General features: G+C 35.7%; 1 protein-coding gene across 1 annotated transcript; it reads left to right on the top strand.

Annotated features, from left to right (window-relative positions):
* The first annotated feature begins 5,895 nt into the window (after positions 1 to 5,895).
* On the top strand, positions 5,896 to 17,969 carry LOC114275390 (serine/threonine protein phosphatase 2A 59 kDa regulatory subunit B' zeta isoform). The gene is made up of 2 exons (XM_028217419.2): positions 5,896 to 7,730; positions 17,211 to 17,969. The coding sequence occupies exons 1-2, from the start codon at positions 6,474 to 6,476 to the stop codon at positions 17,601 to 17,603; spliced, it is 1,650 nt and encodes a 549-aa protein (XP_028073220.1). The 5' UTR covers positions 5,896 to 6,473; the 3' UTR covers positions 17,604 to 17,969.
* Positions 17,970 to 18,466: the final 497 nt, after the last annotated feature.

The following is an 18,466-nucleotide window of genomic DNA, read 5'->3' as shown; positions in this document are numbered from 1 at the left end:
TCATCTTCAATAATATTTTTGGAGAGTTTTCAATTGTGTTTGTAATGGAGGTTCAATAGAGTCTTCAATGGACGTCTTCGATGGAGGACTTTGTCTTCACTTCACACTGTAGTCTTAAGTCGTGTGCACGTGGGTCTACAAATTTGGAAGCGGAGGGACTTAACAAGTGTGTGAAAAGGAGAGTTGAGTGGTATGTGTACAATGATTATGAGTAAATGGTATAATTGTAACTTTCAGTGTGTTGATTAAGAAAATTAATTAATAATTAAATTAATAAGTGTGTGTATTGAGAGAAGATGTGTACTGAGATAATTAAGTGTGTGGAAATAGAATTTCCCTAAAAATTAGGTTAGACACCCCAATTATCAATTTTTGTTAAAAATATCATTCTATTCCTTAATGAAATTACCAAAATAACCAAACTCTAAGCTAATTCCGGCCATTCCCTTCCAACTTCGACAACTCTCTCTGTCTATCCTTTCTCAACTTCGACCAATGGTTTGTACCCCTCATTCCCTATCGCCACTTTCTTACATTTCCTATTTCCATCTTTATTCTTCTTCTAGTTCATGTTTTTCTTATGACTGTCCATTGTCGCCGCCTTCTTTTTTTTCTCCTCCTCATCATTCTCATTTTTACCTAAACCCTGGAACAATCTAGGGTTTAACAACGGGGAATGGGGTTCGTGATGAGGGTTAGCAACAGAGATAAGGTTTAGGCAAGAAATGAGGTTTGAGTTAGCGTTTGCGGCGAGGGAGGGATTCCAATACGTAGAAGAAGAGAAGAAGAATGGACGGAGGATGATGAGGTTGCAGAGGGTGGAGGGTGACGGAGTTGCAAAGGGTAGTGGAAGGAGATGTGGATGACAAGAAGGCAATGAGAAAGGGAGGGGCGAAAGGGAAATGATAAGAATGAGATGAGATTCTAGGTGACAAGTAGGGGGAGAGAGAGATGGCTGCAGCAATAGAGGTGATCCGGCGGTAGATGATTGAAAAAGGATGAAGGTTAGATTAATTAAAGTATTCAAAAAGATAAAAATTCAAATTTATGATTAGAGTGCAAGAAGAAGTGGGTTTAGAGTGCATTTAGAGCCTTCCGTGTGAAGCATATCATTGTTGACCAAGTGAACGACTTGACACGGTCAAGCCACTTTAAGGCTAGATGGAGAATGATTCCAAAAAGGTTGACAGATATGTTAGAAGAAATTGATTTCATGAACAATTTTTTTTTTTATATAGATGGAATAAAAAAAGAAATGTTATGGTGATTAAATTTATTTATCATTAGACATGTTATCATTTCATTTGTACAATGAATCTGAATTTTTATCTATTCTATTAATGCATAGATGGTATGTTAGATGTCATATCTAATAATATAAATTTAGTATAAAAATTTAGTCATTGTGTTGAAGTATTGACTTCGTCGAGTCATTATTAACAACCCAATTGTGTTATTTAACAATTGTCATTGAATTGAATCATTCGGTCCACTATTTTTTTGAAATCTACAAGTTGACGAAAAATAATTATAAAAATACGATTAAAAATTTTGCTCTGATACAAGCAAGCTTATATTTTGTGTAAAAATTAAGACCTTTGCACCTCTATATTTTTACCATTATTTTTACTTATTCCCATTTGCAATTCTCCATTTTTCCCTATCAATGAACCAACATTGTAGTGAAGAAAATACTTTTTCTTTCTTTCTTTCTTATTATTTGACTTTGAAAAACTTATACATATTTCCTTTTATTTCGTCTTCTTTCCTATATATAGTTGTTAGCATTTGAGTGAAAACTCCTCATTTGCCCTTGTCTCTATAATAAAAAATAAATACTTTACAAGATATATTTGTTATATATAACAATCCACAAGCAAAGTGTCTCTCCAAAACCATTTCTTTTATTTTTGTTGAAATTATTCTCACTCCCTTTTTAATTAAACATGCTTATTTTTTTGGGAAAACAACATCCAGAGGCAATAAGAAAAACTAATTACCAATAAGTAATAAATATTAATAATTATAATTATAAATTTTTCCACTAATGTGTAATAATTGTTAAAAGTTACCACCAAGTGGTAATTTCTCCTCTTTTTTTTTTTTTTTTTGCTTTTATTAAGTAAAATTATAATAAAATATTTTAGAAATAGTTTATCAACTACTTAAATTATCCCTTTCAGAAGTGGTTTGGCAACATCACAAATAAACAATTTATTTTCTATAGGTTGTCACATTACCTCTCTATTTTTTTACATATCTTTTAATAAAAAGAAAAAAAAAAAAAAACCTCTAAATAATCCATACCAAAACCATCGCATTGCACCTCTTTTCTAAGAGCCAAAATTTTTATAGAAAATTCTATTTGCACATCACCAAAACTCTCAATACACATCATTTCCATAATTTTTTTTTATTATACTTATATCCATTTATCAAATTACCATTTTGGACATAATTCTAAACCCTAGACTCTCAATACACATCTTTCTTCATAGGGTACCACCACCACCAACTACCAACCCCCTGCCAGCTTTCCACCTTCGACCACTGTCACCAGTACCCAACCACCATCTCAACCTCCATAGCTTTTATATCTCGTTGTCCCACTACCTCTTGTGGGGGCTACCACTACCCATACAACCACTTCTTTGATGGCGACTTCCCCTCACCAACGATTTCTCTGATTGCCCTCGCTAGCCACAATTATAACCCTCTATAGCCATTATCGCAGCCACCGGCGACTTTCCACCACCGCAAACAACCCCGTCCTCACCATCGTGAAAAAGCCTTGCCTCTCAGCCGTATCATCATGTATAATCCAACCTCTCCACCTTGACCATCGCGAGCCATCTTCCCACTATCTCCATCGCAACGCCGCTCCTACTTTTCTCTATCGCAAAGAGAGAGAGAGAAAGAGAAAGAAAACCCTAGGGTTTTCAAATCTAGAAGATGAAGAAGATGAATGATGAAGGGTGGTAGAGTGGGAGGATAGGCGGTGGAAGGACAACATGGTTGAGAAGAATTGTACAAGTGCTGGTTGCGGTGGAAGAGGAGGGAGGCTATGATGAGAGGTGATGGATGCTGTGAGGGAGTAAGTAGCGACTGGCAACCGATGGTGTAGTGGTTAGGGTTAGGGTTAGGGTTTGCTAAAGAAAAGAGAGGCTGACCGGAGTAAGCGACGATGATGAGGGTAAGGGCTAGGGTGGAGGTAGGAGTGGGGGTAGCGGCTGGCGGTGATAGTTAAGGTTAGAGTTTGGGATGAGAGTTGAAGTGTTGAAGAAGATGGGAATAATTTAGGATTTTTTGAAAATTGATGGTGTGAAATGCAAAGAAATTAAAGAATTGAAAATATGTGTGGTGTGTATTAAAAAAATGATGTATGCTAAGAGATTTAGTGGTGTGTAAATAAAATTTTTTAATTTTTATTTGTCTGATATTTACCCAATAACCCAAAATACAAATTGCAATGAAGGTCACTTTTTATTTTTTAAAATTTATGGTCTAGTCTTTGTCTAAAAATTTGAATATAGTTGTGATGATAGAAGTTGAGCGGTTAATTAACTCTACTATGTTACTTACATAATTAGGTAAAATGTAAATAAAATATATTTATATTTTATCTAGTTTTATATATTTTTTTTGTTTTTTTAAAATCTCTCTCTAAATTCTCTAACCAAACATAACATTATAATTAGATTTCAATCCACTAAAAAGATATTATGACCATAATTATATAAGTAAATCGTTGTGAATTAAATTTTCAAGTAAATTAATTAATCCGATCAAAAAAATAATAAAAATTTATCATTAGACTTTTTACTTCACATTAAATTTTATCAAATATTAATCTCCTACTATTATAAAGCGAAAATAAAAATAACGACCCCACTACGTAACTCGAAAAATCCATAGCTCGAATGGCCCGATTTTTTTTTTTATTTTTATATTCTTTTCTTTATCCTTCCTTCTTCCTCCCCTTTCTCTTTCCGTCTTTGTCTTCCTTCTCTGTCTTTAACAGTTCTATATTTGTATATGTCTGTGAATGTGTATATATATATATAAATGTGTGTATCTATCGCTGTAGGTTCAAGTTGATGACTTGACTTGAAATATAGGCCTCGTTTGGAAACAGGCTAATTTAATAACTTTTTGACTATTTGGCTAAAATATGAGTTAAAAAAAACCAGTATGTTTGGGATGACTTTTTGGCTTTTTACGAAAAGATGTGCAAAAAGTAGAGAAAAAAGAGAATATTTGACTTTTTTGTATGTGTTGTTGGCTTTTTGACTAATTTAGTAACTTTTTGATTTTTTCACTAAAATAGAGGGTTCCCAAACAAGGCCATAGTGTTTAGGTTTGTTGAAAAAGTTTCAAATGACTTATTCCTGTTCTTTTGGATTTTTGAAATCTTGGGCCTTTGTTTTTTTTTTTTTTTTTTTTTCTTCTTCCATAACTCAGAATAAAAAAAAAAAGATAGAGGAAAGGAAAGAGATAGAGCAGAGAGGAGAGGAAAAATAAAAAAGAAAAACAAGATCTGTGTTGGTTAGATCTGTGTATACACAGATCTGCTCCACCACCCCTCTATTTCTTCTTATTCTTTTGTATTTTCTGCTCCACCACTACAACATCCAAAATCAAAATAAAAAATCAATCCCAAAATCAAAACTAAACCCACAGAATCAAAATGAAAATCAAAATCAAAACCCAAAATCAAAATCAAAATCAAACCCACCGCATTTGGAGTTGCTTACATTGCAAACATGGTATGGGTTGGGTTGTGGAGTGGTTCGTCCATGGCCCCGTCGCTTTGTTTTCTTCTCCTATCTTCCTCTTTCTCTCACCTCTCTGTTTCTCTCTCTTTCTCTAAAATTAGTTTTAGGAAGGAAGAAGGAAAAAGAATAATAATAATAAAAAAAGAGTGTCAAAATGATCGGGGCATTCGGGCTTTTCCCATTTCAAGCTACAAAGCTTAACTCTAAAAATAATTATAATGTGGATTAAAAAAATATTTGAGACATTTAATTTATTATCTCTAACAATCACATGTATGTGACAAGTGTTACATTTTAATTTACCAAACATTTCATTATATGAAGTCTAATTTCAATAGAGTAATGTTAGAGGTCCCAAAAATTCTACCAAATGTTTCAAATGAGTGTGGGACACACACAATGTGGGTCCCATGTGGATCCTACAACCATGTGAGACATTTGATAGAATTTTTGATAGAATTTTTAAAATCTCTAACATTTTTTATTTTAATATCATATCATTAGAGATCATCTAAGAGCATTTCCAACGGGTTACCTAATTTTTCACCAAATCTGAGTAAAAAAATAACCATTTTCTCAATTTGATACAGAATGCTCCAATGGTTGATTTTCATCAAATCTGCTCTAGGGACAACCGGTTGGTTGACCGGTAAGGCAAATATTTTTTTTTTGAATTGTTTGAACCTACCTATTTTAACTGTTTGAACCTTTTAGTGGTCAACCGGTAAGGCAAAAATATATATATATACATATATTTGAATTGTTTGACCCTATCCATTTGAACTGTTTGAACCTTTTCGTGGTCAACCGGTCGGGCAACCGGTTGGTTGACCGGTTCTTCTCCTCCAACGGTCACAAACAGTAATCTTCTGAAATCTGTATCACGTTCTCAGTTTGATAATTTTTTTGTTCAATTCTCAATTTGATACCAGTTTAGTGAAACCGTTGAAGTTTCAAAAAGTAATTTTTTTACCAAATTTTAAATTTGATGACAAATTTAGTGAACCGTTAGAGATGGTCTAATGGTAATAAATTAGAAAATGTAATATTGTCCCATAAATTAATTGAGATTAAGCCTATACCAGTAATTTTTAAAAAGTAGATATTATACTAGGCAAATATCTCGTTTTTCTGATTATCACCCATTTCTAATTATTTTAGTATTGTTTTCCTCTTCTCTTTCTCTCTCAACGTCTCGAAAATAACTGTGTCCGTGGAAAGATTGATTCAGAGAGAGAGAGAGAGAGAGAGTAATTAGGGTTTCAATTTTGTGTTTCAGTCCAATCCCTGAGCTCCATTTTTAGGTTTCTTCGTATCTTCTCTCACAGATCTTCAATCGTACCATCAATGCTCTCTCTTCAATCTCTTCATCCCTCGCTCGGTGCTTTCAATTCAAATTTCGTATTCATTTGATTCCGAAGCCACTGTGAATCGCATAGTCGGGACTTCGTATTAGAAGCCATTCGACGTACACAATTTCAGTCTGGTGTTGTGATTCATTGGTCCAAGGTTTGAACTGCCGATTAAAGTTTTTTTTTTTTTTTTTCTGTTGTATAAATTTGTATTTACACCTTCAATCCCTTGTGTTTGTTCAATCTTTAAAAATGTATGTGTTTTAAGGCATTTTCAAATTGGAAATTTTGGTTCCTGTTGTTCAAAAGGGATTGTTTTTAGCATTAGGGTTAGGGTTTTGTGGATATGATTAAGCAGATACTGGGTAAGCTTCCTCGGAAGCCATCGTCGAAATCATCGCACAATGATTCGAACAATGATGGTGGGGTTTCAACCCTGAATTCATCGAATTTGAATTCCGTTGGAGTCGGTTTCAACGGCAACTCGAAAGGCACTTCTGCTTCTGGCAAATCTTCAAATTTGGGTTCTGGTGCTTCGCGCTCTAGCAATGGGACTTATGCTCCGGCGTCGTTGATTAAATCAAATCAAGGGAAGAAATCTGGTCTCTTGGCTACCCAAATGGGTCCTGTGTCGAATCCCGTCACATATGAAGCATTGCCGAGTTTTCGTGATGTTCCGAGCTCGGAAAAGCATAATCTTTTCATTAGGAAGTTGAAAATGTGTTGTGTTGTATTTGATTTTAGTGACCCGTCGAAGAATATCAAAGAGAAGGATATAAAGCGACAGACATTGCTTGAGCTCGTCGATTATATCTCCTCTGTAAATTCCAAGTTCAATGAGGTCACTATGCAGGAAATTACAAAAATGGTAGCCACCAATTTATTCAGAACGTTTTCATCTACTAATCATGACAACAAGTTAGCTGATGTGTATGATGCAGAAGAGGAGGAACTGGCTATGGAACCGTCATGGCCTCATATTCAAATAGTATATGAATTTCTGCTTAGATTTGTGGCTTCGGCAGAGACCGATGCCAAGCTTGCAAAAAGATATGTAGATCACTCATTTGTGTTGCGATTGTTGGACCTGTTTGACTCTGAGGATCAAAGAGAGAGGGAGTACTTGAAGACCATTCTTCACCGCATTTATGGCAAGTTTATGGTGCATAGGCCATTCATTAGGAAAGCTATCAACAATATCTTTTACCTTTTTATTTTTGAGACAGAGAAGCACAATGGGATCGCGGAATTGCTTGAGATATTGGGCAGTATAATAAATGGGTTTGCATTGCCTTTAAAGGAAGAGCACAAGCTTTTCCTTGTCCGCGCATTGATTCCACTTCACAAGCCCAAGTGTGTAGCCATGTACCATCAGCAACTTTCATATTGCATTACTCAGTTTGTGGAGAAAGATGTCAAGCTAGCCGACACAGTAATTCGGGGTCTTTTGAAGTATTGGCCCATAACTAACAGTTCGAAGGAGGTGATGTTCCTCAGCGAATTAGAGGAAGTTCTAGAGGCCACCCAGGCTGCAGAATTTCAGCGATGCATGGTTCCTCTTTTCCGTCAGATTGGACGCTGCCTCAATAGCTCTCATTTTCAGGTACTGCATTTGTTTTAGTCATCCCAAAATCCAATTGCTGAGTTTTGTGTAGTTTAAGTTGTTTATTTTTTATTTTTCTTTTTAGTTGAAGGTGCTAGATTTGTGGTCATTGCTAATCTGTTTTAGGTGCATACATCATCTTTGGTATAGTGACACGTCATCTGGATGTTCTTTCCTTTTTTTTGTTTGCTTTGAATTCAATTTGTTCTTACCCAACTGCTTCTCAATCTATTTTCTGTTCTTTATTGGCTTTGCTGTTTTTCCAATGAATCCTTGTTATTTATACTTGGAGCACTGCTTTTTTATGACCATTATTTTTTCAGACTTACATTAGGTTTGTTTGTAATTCACATTTATAAAAGCTCAAAATTTTGATTGGTGGGTTTCTTTCTAAGAATTTTTGGGATACATGGTGTGTTGAACTCTTTATGGCACTATGGACAATTTTGTTGGACTAGGAATTCCTTAAATAAACAATTTTGTTGTTCATTCTTTTACTTGAATAGTCCAGGCCTATTGTTTTTTGTGTTGTATTGTATCCTCTGGCATGGCTATCAAAGTTGTGAATACTGAACCGGTCAGTTATTGTTTTGTTATTGGTGTTGTATGTACCGATACCGGTGCATTTCGGAGTACCGTTTCGGATTTATTGTTATAAATATTTATATTTGTTTATATATATATTATGCTTAATATATTTACTTATATTTTCTAAGAAACACAAATACGGTCAACACTTTAATATACGAGAAAAAAATTTAAAAATAAAAGCCATAAATACGGGTAACATTTTGGTTTATATCGGGTTGGACAACTATTCTTTTTCTTCTCTCTTTTTTATTTTGGAGGACTGCTATTAGCATCTTTCTTAATTTTCAATAAGATTTCTTTTATCACCCCATTTAGTACCAAATTTACTCCTATTCATACTATCATCACACCCAAGTGCACACCCACCTAATTTTGCACACCCACTCCATCATGGTTGAAGACGGTCCCTCTTCTTCCCTCTCCTGTTGAAGAACAACAACGACGATCCCTCTCCTATTGAAGAACGACGACAACAGTCCCTCTCTTTGATTTATTCGAAATGAGTGAACCAAAGTGTCTATTTTATCAAAACCACTGCATCATTGATGTAAAACTGAGCCAAAATCACACCACCGGTTCACCACCCGGTCATTCGGCCAGTTGACCTCCCAAGGGTTGGTTCAGCATTGTATTGCTGAACGCAAACAATTTTGTCAGTCTTGTGTTGTAGAGCATAAACAATTTTTTTAGCATTGTGTTACCAAACAACATTTGTTTAACATTGTGTTGCCGAACATAAATAATTTTTTCAGCACTGTGTTACTGAACATCATTTGTTAACTTAACCCTCAATTCACTCTTTTCTATTCCAATTCAATATAACAAACAAAATAACAAACATCTATTCCAATCAAGGTTTTAAAAAGCGGCCGCAACCGTTACGTAACGCTGTTACGTAACGGTTTTGGCAGTTACCGCCACCCGTTACGGCCGCTTTTGCAGTGTGAATGAGATTCACAGGTGTGTCGGCCGTAGCGGTTACCGTAGCGGTCGTAACGGTGCCGTAACAGCCGTAACAGCCTGTTATGCACCGTTACGTAACGGTTCCAAACTGTTTCTTTCAAAAAAACACACAAAAAAAAGCTGAAAATGGGAGAAAAGGGAGGGAGAGAAGAGGGAAGATAAAGAGAGAAAATGGAGGAGCAAGAGATAGAGAGAGAAAAGGGAAGATGAAGAACATGTTATTGATTTGTTGAAACTGTAAGACCTATGCTATTCTATTCAGCTGCTATCACTAAACCATTTTGTTTGTGTGTGTCTATCTATGTATTGTTTGAAAATAATAATAATAATAAGTGTGGTCATTATCTATTTGGCTTGGTAAAAATATGCATATATATATTTAGACTCTTATTTATTCTCTTACTTTTGTTGTTGTTTATCTTATATATAATAGTTAGTGATTGATTTTTTGTATAATATAAAGTCATTAATTATTAAAATAAAATGTAAAAAACTCAGTTTATAGTGATTTAAAAATATGAAATATATTGAATCATATTTAAAAATTTACAAAAATTGATCAATATTTATTTTTAACCCAATAAATATGATCATGGAAAAAAAATATGCATATCGGTAAGTTTTTTTCAAATTGTGCGAAAAATAAAAAAATTCACGGTTCCGGTTACCGCAACCGTTACACTACGGCCTTTACACCCCGCAACCGCAACCGCAACCGCGTCACCGCCACCGTTACGGCGACCGCAACCGCTTTTTAGAACCTTGATTCCAATTCAGTCATTGGTTTCTGGTTTAGGGATTAGAATGGTGATGAAAAGGAATATGTTGGGTTTAGGATGGTGATGAAGAGGAATGTTGGGTTTAGGAATGGTGATGAAGAGGAATGACGATGAAGAGGCGTACGTTGGGTTTAGGTGGGTGAGGAATACGTTTAGGTGGGAGAGGTAGGTGTACAATATTGTAGAGTTGTCTTTATTTGGTGGATAGGTGTTCCATTAAAGATTGTCTTTGAATATAATTTTTTTTCAAGGTATAATGTAATAAAAAAAAAGTAGGAATTGGGGGGTCCAAAAAAATTAGGTAAGTGATAATAGCAGTTGTCTTATTTTTATATATTGACAGTGTTGTCAAGTCACCAAAGCGGGTGCATCTCTGTGGCCCATAGCCCCTAGCCCCCGACCTATGCTACACATTGGTGATTGGATAGAAAGAACTTTTTGACTGTCCGGAATGAGCTGAAAGTTGGTTGGTATTGTCCAAAATTTCCCACTAAGGCTGAAATTATTCAGAACTGACTGGAAAATAAATTAACAAAACTATACTCTCATCTTACCGTATTTTGATTGGTATGGTGTGACTGGATGGTGTGGAATGGTAATACCAACTATGATGGCTATGGTGATTGTGCTATTTATAACAATATGACCTGTAGGTTCTGTCTTCCTTGTAGAGGATGCCTTATCCTATTTTTTCTTGGCCTTGTGCCTTAGTATATCTTTGTTTGTTGCTGATAAAAAGAAAAAAAAAACAAAAAGACCTGTAGGATGCAAACCTGTTATTGAAATTGAACTAGTAATTCCAATGATGTTCTTCCTTTACTATTATTTTTTAGACATGCTTTATTATATGCGTTGAATGGGTATTTAATATCGGTAAAATACGCTGGACAAAGACATATCGGTGATGTAGACTTGCATTTCTTGGATACACTTGGATTCTTGCACAACCCTTTTTTGGTCTAGCATATTATGTGCCATGCTTGAACTTCTTTGAGTAATCTGCCATTATTGAGCTCATAATACTATAATTATACAGTAAACTCGAGTACTTAGACATACTGGCCTTGTTTGGTTTGTGTTTCTCAAAAAATTTTGGGAAAAATTCTCTACAAATAAGTTTTTAAAAGTAATCAAACCAAACAAATTTTCCCAAATTTTTTTTCCAAAACTTGTTTGGTTTACAGGTTTTCCAAACAAATCTCTCTCTCATACACATCAAATCAATCACTTTTTCCAAAACTCTCTCTCAAAATAATTTTTCGAAACATCTTTTGAAAAAAAATCAAACCAAACAAATTTTCGTACTTTTTATCTCAAAACATGTTTCTCAAATACAAACCAAACAAACCCACTAGTTGGGTCTATGTCCAACTAGACATGCTGGACACATAATCCCATCCAATTTACTCTATGTCGAGTGTCTAACACAGTTATTTCACAAATTTAGAAGAGTTCATGTGGCATGGCTTCTAAGTAAACGTGTCTGAGGCACTTTTTGATTGTATATGAAAGGTGTATCTTTTTGTTGGCCTTGATCCCAAACTACTTTTGGTCATCTACATGATCCATCATCGTCTCTTTTGCTCTTTGTAAGGCCACGTCTTCACTTAAATCCGACAATCATGTCCTGTCTCACCGTTGTATTCCCCATTCTTGTTGACCTCCGTCAACTACTTTGGATCTTGTAATTTATATATATATGTATTTATTTATTATCAAAAAAAATTTGAATTTATTGTTTTTCAATTCAACATTTGTCATAAAACATTAGTCTAGCTGCAGAGAACATCATAATTTTCCAGCAGATGTAGATTTTGCACTGAACAGAATTTAGTAATATTTATTGTCTTGATTTCTTCTTTCCTTCATGACCATTTGAATATTGATAGTTTTAGATATATAATTAAGATTTCCTTCAAATATTTTTGTGCATATATGCAAGCAGTGTTTTTTGTTTTGAAATGTGCATAGATATGAGTAATTCATGTTAGTAGTAATTAAATATGATCAGTTATCAATTCTTTTGGCTTCCTTTTACTGATGACTCTTTATGCAATATTTGTGGCATGGACTCTATTGATTATCCACTTATGATATATTGTATGTTCGATATATATAGTTTGTATATGCTGTACATTCATATTGGCATAAAACATGCACTGAATTGTGTAGCCCATAGTAAGCAGTAGTGATATAAGCATTTAACTAGAGTGAGACTACTAGTACCTTTTTAGGGGATTCACATGGTTCAAGTGCTAAGCTGGCCTCCGGTTTGGGAGAAGGGATCCCTTGTTTGATGTCCCTGGTACCTTGGAAATTATTTCATGGGCAGGGTGTTAAATATCATTTGTTCTGTATCGTATTGTATGTTACGTAACCGGGTTTTGGATTTCCAATATTGTAATTCACTGATTTATCAGTCAATACTGCCAACATTGACCTATATATGACCGTATCACCGAGACGGATACATATCCTGATACCGTTATTTAAAATCATGGCATGGGTCTCTCACTGGTAATGAATGAATATGAAAGATGTTACACCTTATTTTATTTTATTTTTTAAAAATAAAGATGATGTTGCAGTCTCACAGTTGGCTTTCAAGAATGTCAGTTTGATTGGTATTTTTTTCTTCTTCCTTAGTGCATTGGATTCAATAATGTTCTCAGGGTGCTTTTCTTGAAAGCTACTTCAATCTCATTGTCAGTGATGTCCCTCGCAGCAATTTAATTTTTATTGTTGACAAACACGTATCCTGTACAGATATCGTTTTTTTAGTTGGACTCACTTTGTTACTATGATGATGCCAAGTTTGATGTGTTACCAATTGCTTAACTTAATTGAATATTGGGGCCAACAATCCTGCCTATCAACTTAATGAAATTCATATATAAAAAGCAATTCCCAAAAATATGTACTCTGTGAGATACTCATGGCAAACTTGGTGAGGCTTAAGGACATCTATCAAGCAGAGTTGGTTCGTTCCAGCTAAGAATCTCATCAATGCTCAAGGAGAAGACTACAAGCCAACTAATAAAAGAAAGAATAATATCAATATTTAAAATATTTAGGATTCCAATACTATGAGTTTCTCTCTTAAGTTTCAAGATTTGTCCCTGTGGTCTAAAATAACAAGTAATTCAACTTCTAACCAAAGGAAGACTAAAATAAGCATTGCATAAGTTTTTTTTTTTTTTTTTTTTTTTTTTTAATAAGTAAATAAAATTGAAAATGCAAAAGGGGGCACCACCATTGTGCAAAAGAAGAAGAAAGACGGAAAAAGAGAAAAAGAAAAGTTTCCCACGGACAACCTCTAAGAATTCCCCCTCCCCCAGGCCTCTGTTTTTCTTCTATAGCTTTTATCGGCTTCTACGAATCATCCTCCAATTCTTCACTAGGGAAGCTGATAAGTGGCTAAGACCTCTCACCTGACTTCTTCCTCCACCCCCTTTATAAGCACAGTCGTAGGTTTTTCACCCACTATAGCCATCAAATCCTAAAGATCATGCCCAATTGCAACATGCTTCCCAACTGAACCACATTTTCCTCACATCCTTACCATATATCATCTTTCATCCCTTCCAGTTTCTCCTTTCAATGTCTGACAATCTCTGAGTTCCTTGGCTCTTGGGCTTGCACTGAGCAGCCCTTCTTCTTAGACCCAGAAAGCACCAGGCTGGGCTTCTTTTTGTCCGCCCTAGGACCCTCCTCCTTCATTCTTTACTACCCCCAGATTGCCATTGCTGTTATCTTCTTAGTCGTCTACTATGTCTTTATTAGTTTTCCCAGAGGTGCAAAATGATTTCCAGATGGGGAGGGCGGGGCTTCTTTTTGACCACCCTAGGAACTTTATGGCTTTGGGCCCAACTAGATGATAAAGCCTGCTTGGCCTTCTTGACATTAGTAGGATCCTAACCATTTGGCCTCTGATATGGCCCAAACCCGATATCTCTATTCCCCCGTAAACCAATTGGCCTTTTACTCTTCTCGGCCCATTTCCCTTTATATGGCTCACACTCCTAATGCATCAACTTTTTTATTTGTTTTTAGCGCTTGGACTTGGGCTAACACTTTTGCCATACCCTTATTCAACTGACCCCCTCTGACCATGAACACTTCTCAGCCCAATTACACTTACTACAGCCCACTCCGTAACTTAATCTATTCTTTTCAAAACCCAGCCATAACCCCTCCTAACACTTACCACACGCCTGAGACCCACCCATTTGAATTAGTTCCAATGCCTTTTTCCCACGTGTCTCCCTCTAGTAAGACCCCCCCTCCAGAACCAGCTGTAAAACCGTTTTGGCCCAAACTGACCATCCATTTGACACGTCCTCCATTCCCTCATCTTGAGAATGTCTCTGACGGATCATCCATTTGCTTGTGACTCTTGTGATCACCACATGCCACCATCATCTTCTGCAATCCCCTGTAGCAAGTCTGACAACACCCCTGGTCTGCTTCCAAAAGTCAACCCACAACCAACAGCAGCAGCAACAGAAGTGCAACTCAACCCCACCTTTTCTATTGATATAAATTTTATTAATAATAATGTGCCAGTGTGCCACAAAAAGGATGCAACCTTGTACACGTGGTGCATACAGAAAACAAACTTATCTCTCCTATATATCTATTTCAGTCACCACCACCTTCGACTACCACCCCACTGTAGCAACTAGCAAGCCCCCAACCCTTTCCATTCCAGTAATTCGACCCATAGAGACTATCTTTTGCCTCTGTTCCATCTCTATCTTCTGCCTATGACTTGCCCTTCATTTAGTCCAGAAAGGCCTATGGTTCTGTAGCCTTAACCAAAAATTTCTGCATCCTAAACCAAGATTCAGATCAAAGATTCTCTTTGCTAAAAACTAAGAAAATGAAGCAAAATAGAACAATTCTATATCAAAAACGATCTAGTGCTATACCAGCAAAACGAAGGGAATGTAGGGGAAGGAAGCCCGAAAAAAAAAAAAACCTTAAATCTTTGTTGACTAGATCAAAGCGGAAGGGCAAAAATGAAAGGGACTGAAGTATATCAATACCCTAGATCAAGGGTAACGAAACTCTAGGCCAAAGGAGCCATTAGTCACCAGACATCCGAAATAAGATCGAAGGAGTTTGAGAAAGGAAACCCTCTATCAAAACATAAAAATAAAGAGGAATGGGTAGAAAAAGAAGATTGAAGGAGTAAACTGAGGAAATCAAAGGGAAATGAAGAAGATCTACGCGTATCAGTAGAAAGCAGAAGAAAGAATATATATTATATCCGGAATACATTATCAGAGAGAGTGAACCTCCTTGCTAGAGGTTCACTCTAGGATACTAATATGTATCATTAAATACTCTTTTATAGAAAGGCGTTGTTGATACTCTTTCATAGAAGGAGTTCAGGAACGATCCCCTAGCTAGCTTCTTAGAGCCTAAAAGCGGGGGGAAGCTAGCCTATGGGGGAGTGAGTGACCAACCTAATGTATGTTGCTCTTTCTCCCTGAGGGGGAGAAGCGTAGCTTAGAGAATCTAGTATGCACGATAGAGAAGGTCCCCAACCATGTGGCCTCATGGAGAAGTCATCGGAGTAGCAGTGGCATGCAACTATGGTAAGGTTACCTGTAATTGTGAAGATAGATGAAAAAATAGCCCCTGTGCATTGACATGCACCAGACATTAATTGAAAACAACAAAAGAAACTTAAAAATAAAAATAAAAATCTTTCCTATTGATAAAGAGTAAATTATTAGGAGAGCAATGAGGAAAATTCACAGCTACAAATAGGGATAAATTCTAACGCGAGGAAATGTATTCCAGAAAGTATAAAGTATATGTGGAAATATATATGCAAGGATAGCAACTAAACCTAAGGAAATCGGAATTGATTGAGTCAAATAGATGCGAAGGATGTTTAACTCGCCAAAATTCAATTTTACTTTCTTCCCATGCTGGGAAGAAAAGGTCCTAACAGAAGTTTGTTCATGAGAGAACCATAAGATGATATCAATAAAACTTCAAAGATATGAATCAATAAAGTTGAATGTGTGAAGGTGTATATAATTCCTAAAATCTTGTCATCATCACACAAAATATACTGAAATATTGATCGTAAAGGATTTCTATATTGGCAAATAAACTAAAAAAGTATTTTGTCTTGTTACTGATAGCTTGTATCCACGTAATGGTGCAATGATTTTCACATGCATATACCTTCTCTTTCAATTTCTTGTTTCCCTTTGTTTTTGAAGCAACTTCTTGTTTGTTTCCCAACCAAGTTACCTTTAAATACATTTCCTAGCCCAAGATTAGTCATTTAAACCTGCACGTCTACTGAAGCATAATCTAGTTGTTAATTTTCAAAAAACCTATGAGAAAGATGTGGGTATGATTATTGCATTCAGTTTCAGAAAGATGGCAGCTGTGGCATCAATCCAAGTAGGTCAAGTGGAAACAGTTACTATGAAGGTTAGAAAAGAAGAATGCGTCTTTACATTCTCACTTTCCTCGGCTTCTAATGGCCAGGGAAAGTTTACTTTTTTTCTAATCTCACACATGGAATAGCCCAACTAACTATATTTCATCTAGGTCCAAGACCAAGATGGGAGAAGATGATTTCTCTTGTAAAAGAATTCTATGCATGGGGTGAAGAGATCAATAAAACATGACTTGAATGTAATGATTTAAAGTTTAAGCAAAGACCATCTAGTAGGCAAATGGCCAAGGGATTAGACAAGTATAGTCTTCCTAGGACAACATTCAAGATGACCATATCAACTGCGGAGTACCTTTTTTGGATTTTTAGACCTGCCTAGATGCACTACACAATATATTTCCCAGACAAATAAACAACTTCAGTGCTTGTTATTCAAGCCTTGATTTAACTTCTGTAACTCGACTCAAACTTGGCTAGCCTTAATCCCAACTAGTCGGGGCCTACTACATGGATCCTGAAACACGGGATTTGGATGATAAATTTTTTGTAGTCGGCCTGAAACATATATTCGGCTCTTTTCGTAAAATCATATCAAGATAAAATAATGCATCATACAAATCCAAATCAAAGGCTTTTGATATTTGTATTCTACTAGGTTTACCCCCTGAATATGATTTATGTACCTCTTGCTATCCTTGAAATAATTGTTTTGTCTGGCAGGTGGCTGAGCGGGCGTTGTTCCTCTGGAACAACGATCACATTAGGAATCTGATTACTCAAAACCGTAAGGTGATACTGCCCATAATTTTCCCAGCTTTGGAGAGAAACACAGGAAGTCACTGGAACCAAGCTGTTCAGAGCCTGACGCTTAATGTGATAAAGATATTTTCAGATGCTGACCAAGCACTTGTCGATGAGTGCCTAGTTAGGTTTCAAGAAGACGAAATTAAGGAGAAGGAAGTTCAGGAGAAGCGGGAATCAAATTGGAAACGCCTGGAAGATGTGGCAGCGTCCAAGGCTGTTGTTAGCAATGAGGCTGTGCTCGTCTCGAAGTTTGTCTCTTCTGTTGCCATTGCTAGCAGCACTAGTCCGCGGACAACTAAGGGCAGTTAAGAGCAATATGCCATGCAAATTGGAGAAATGGCCCCATCACCAATCAGTGAACCCCCCCAAAGGGTGATGTTTAGAGATAAACAAATCCCAAGGATGAGTTTAGGGATTGCAAGCCACGAGTGTTCGAGTTTGCAAGGTGATTGTGAAGGGGTTCTGTGCATATTGAGATGGTTCGTTCCTTTTTGCCCTTTTCCTATTGGGGTTGGCTTATTCCTTTTTCTTTTCTTTTTTTTGTGTTAGCCATGGAAGTGCTAGCGTGTGTATCATAAGAAATCTGTGTTTTTATAGAGGTAGCATTTCTTCGGATTTTTCTACCTGATAATATATGTTTTTTGTGTAATGAAGCAAAGAGACTGTTCCTTTGTCTTTGTTTCTTGTTTTCTGGTTTTTGTTTTCAAGAACTAGAATATTTTGGTAACTGTTTTTGTTTCCAGAGGAATGATAACAATTTTCAAAATTTGTGAAAAAATGTTTTAAAAAGAATTTTGAGTTAATTATACTATTGGCTTCTCAACTATTTTTTAATATTATTTTCTCCTCTTTAATTTTGAAATGTATATTTAACTCTCTTAATAACTATGAAATTGCTTACATTTGTATTTGTACAGGTGTTTTTTATTTTTTTTTGGTCACACCCTACGCATTGTTTGAAAATTTGGCTATTTTGGTTAGTTTTTTTGATTTTTTGACTATTCTATGAGATGCAAAAAAGTTAGATTTGGGATGATTTGTGAATTTTATTTATTTTATTTATTTTTTTGTAATTAAATAGATGATTATGAGAGAAAAAATAATTGATTGTTGTGTAAGATGTGATATTTTATTTTATTGGTTATTTTAGTCTTTTTGTCTTTATTGACTAT

This window comes from Camellia sinensis, chromosome 7 (genome assembly GCF_055761805.1).
Source record: "Camellia sinensis isolate YWXY chromosome 7, ASM5576180v1, whole genome shotgun sequence".
Classification (NCBI taxonomy): Eukaryota; Viridiplantae; Streptophyta; class Magnoliopsida; order Ericales; family Theaceae; genus Camellia; species Camellia sinensis.
The sequence above is the reverse complement of the archived record's forward strand: the minus strand, read 5'-3'. Positions and strand labels throughout refer to the sequence as shown.

Excerpts from the sequence above, each read along its gene's own strand:
- LOC114275390 (XM_028217419.2), top strand. The coding sequence starts at position 6,474 with ATGATTAAGCAGATACTGGGTAAGCTTCCTCGGAAGCCATCGTCGAAA. Across the intron at positions 7,731-17,210 it reads TCAATAGCTCTCATTTTCAG|GTGGCTGAGCGGGCGTTGTT; the intron begins GTACTGCATTTG and ends TTTGTCTGGCAG.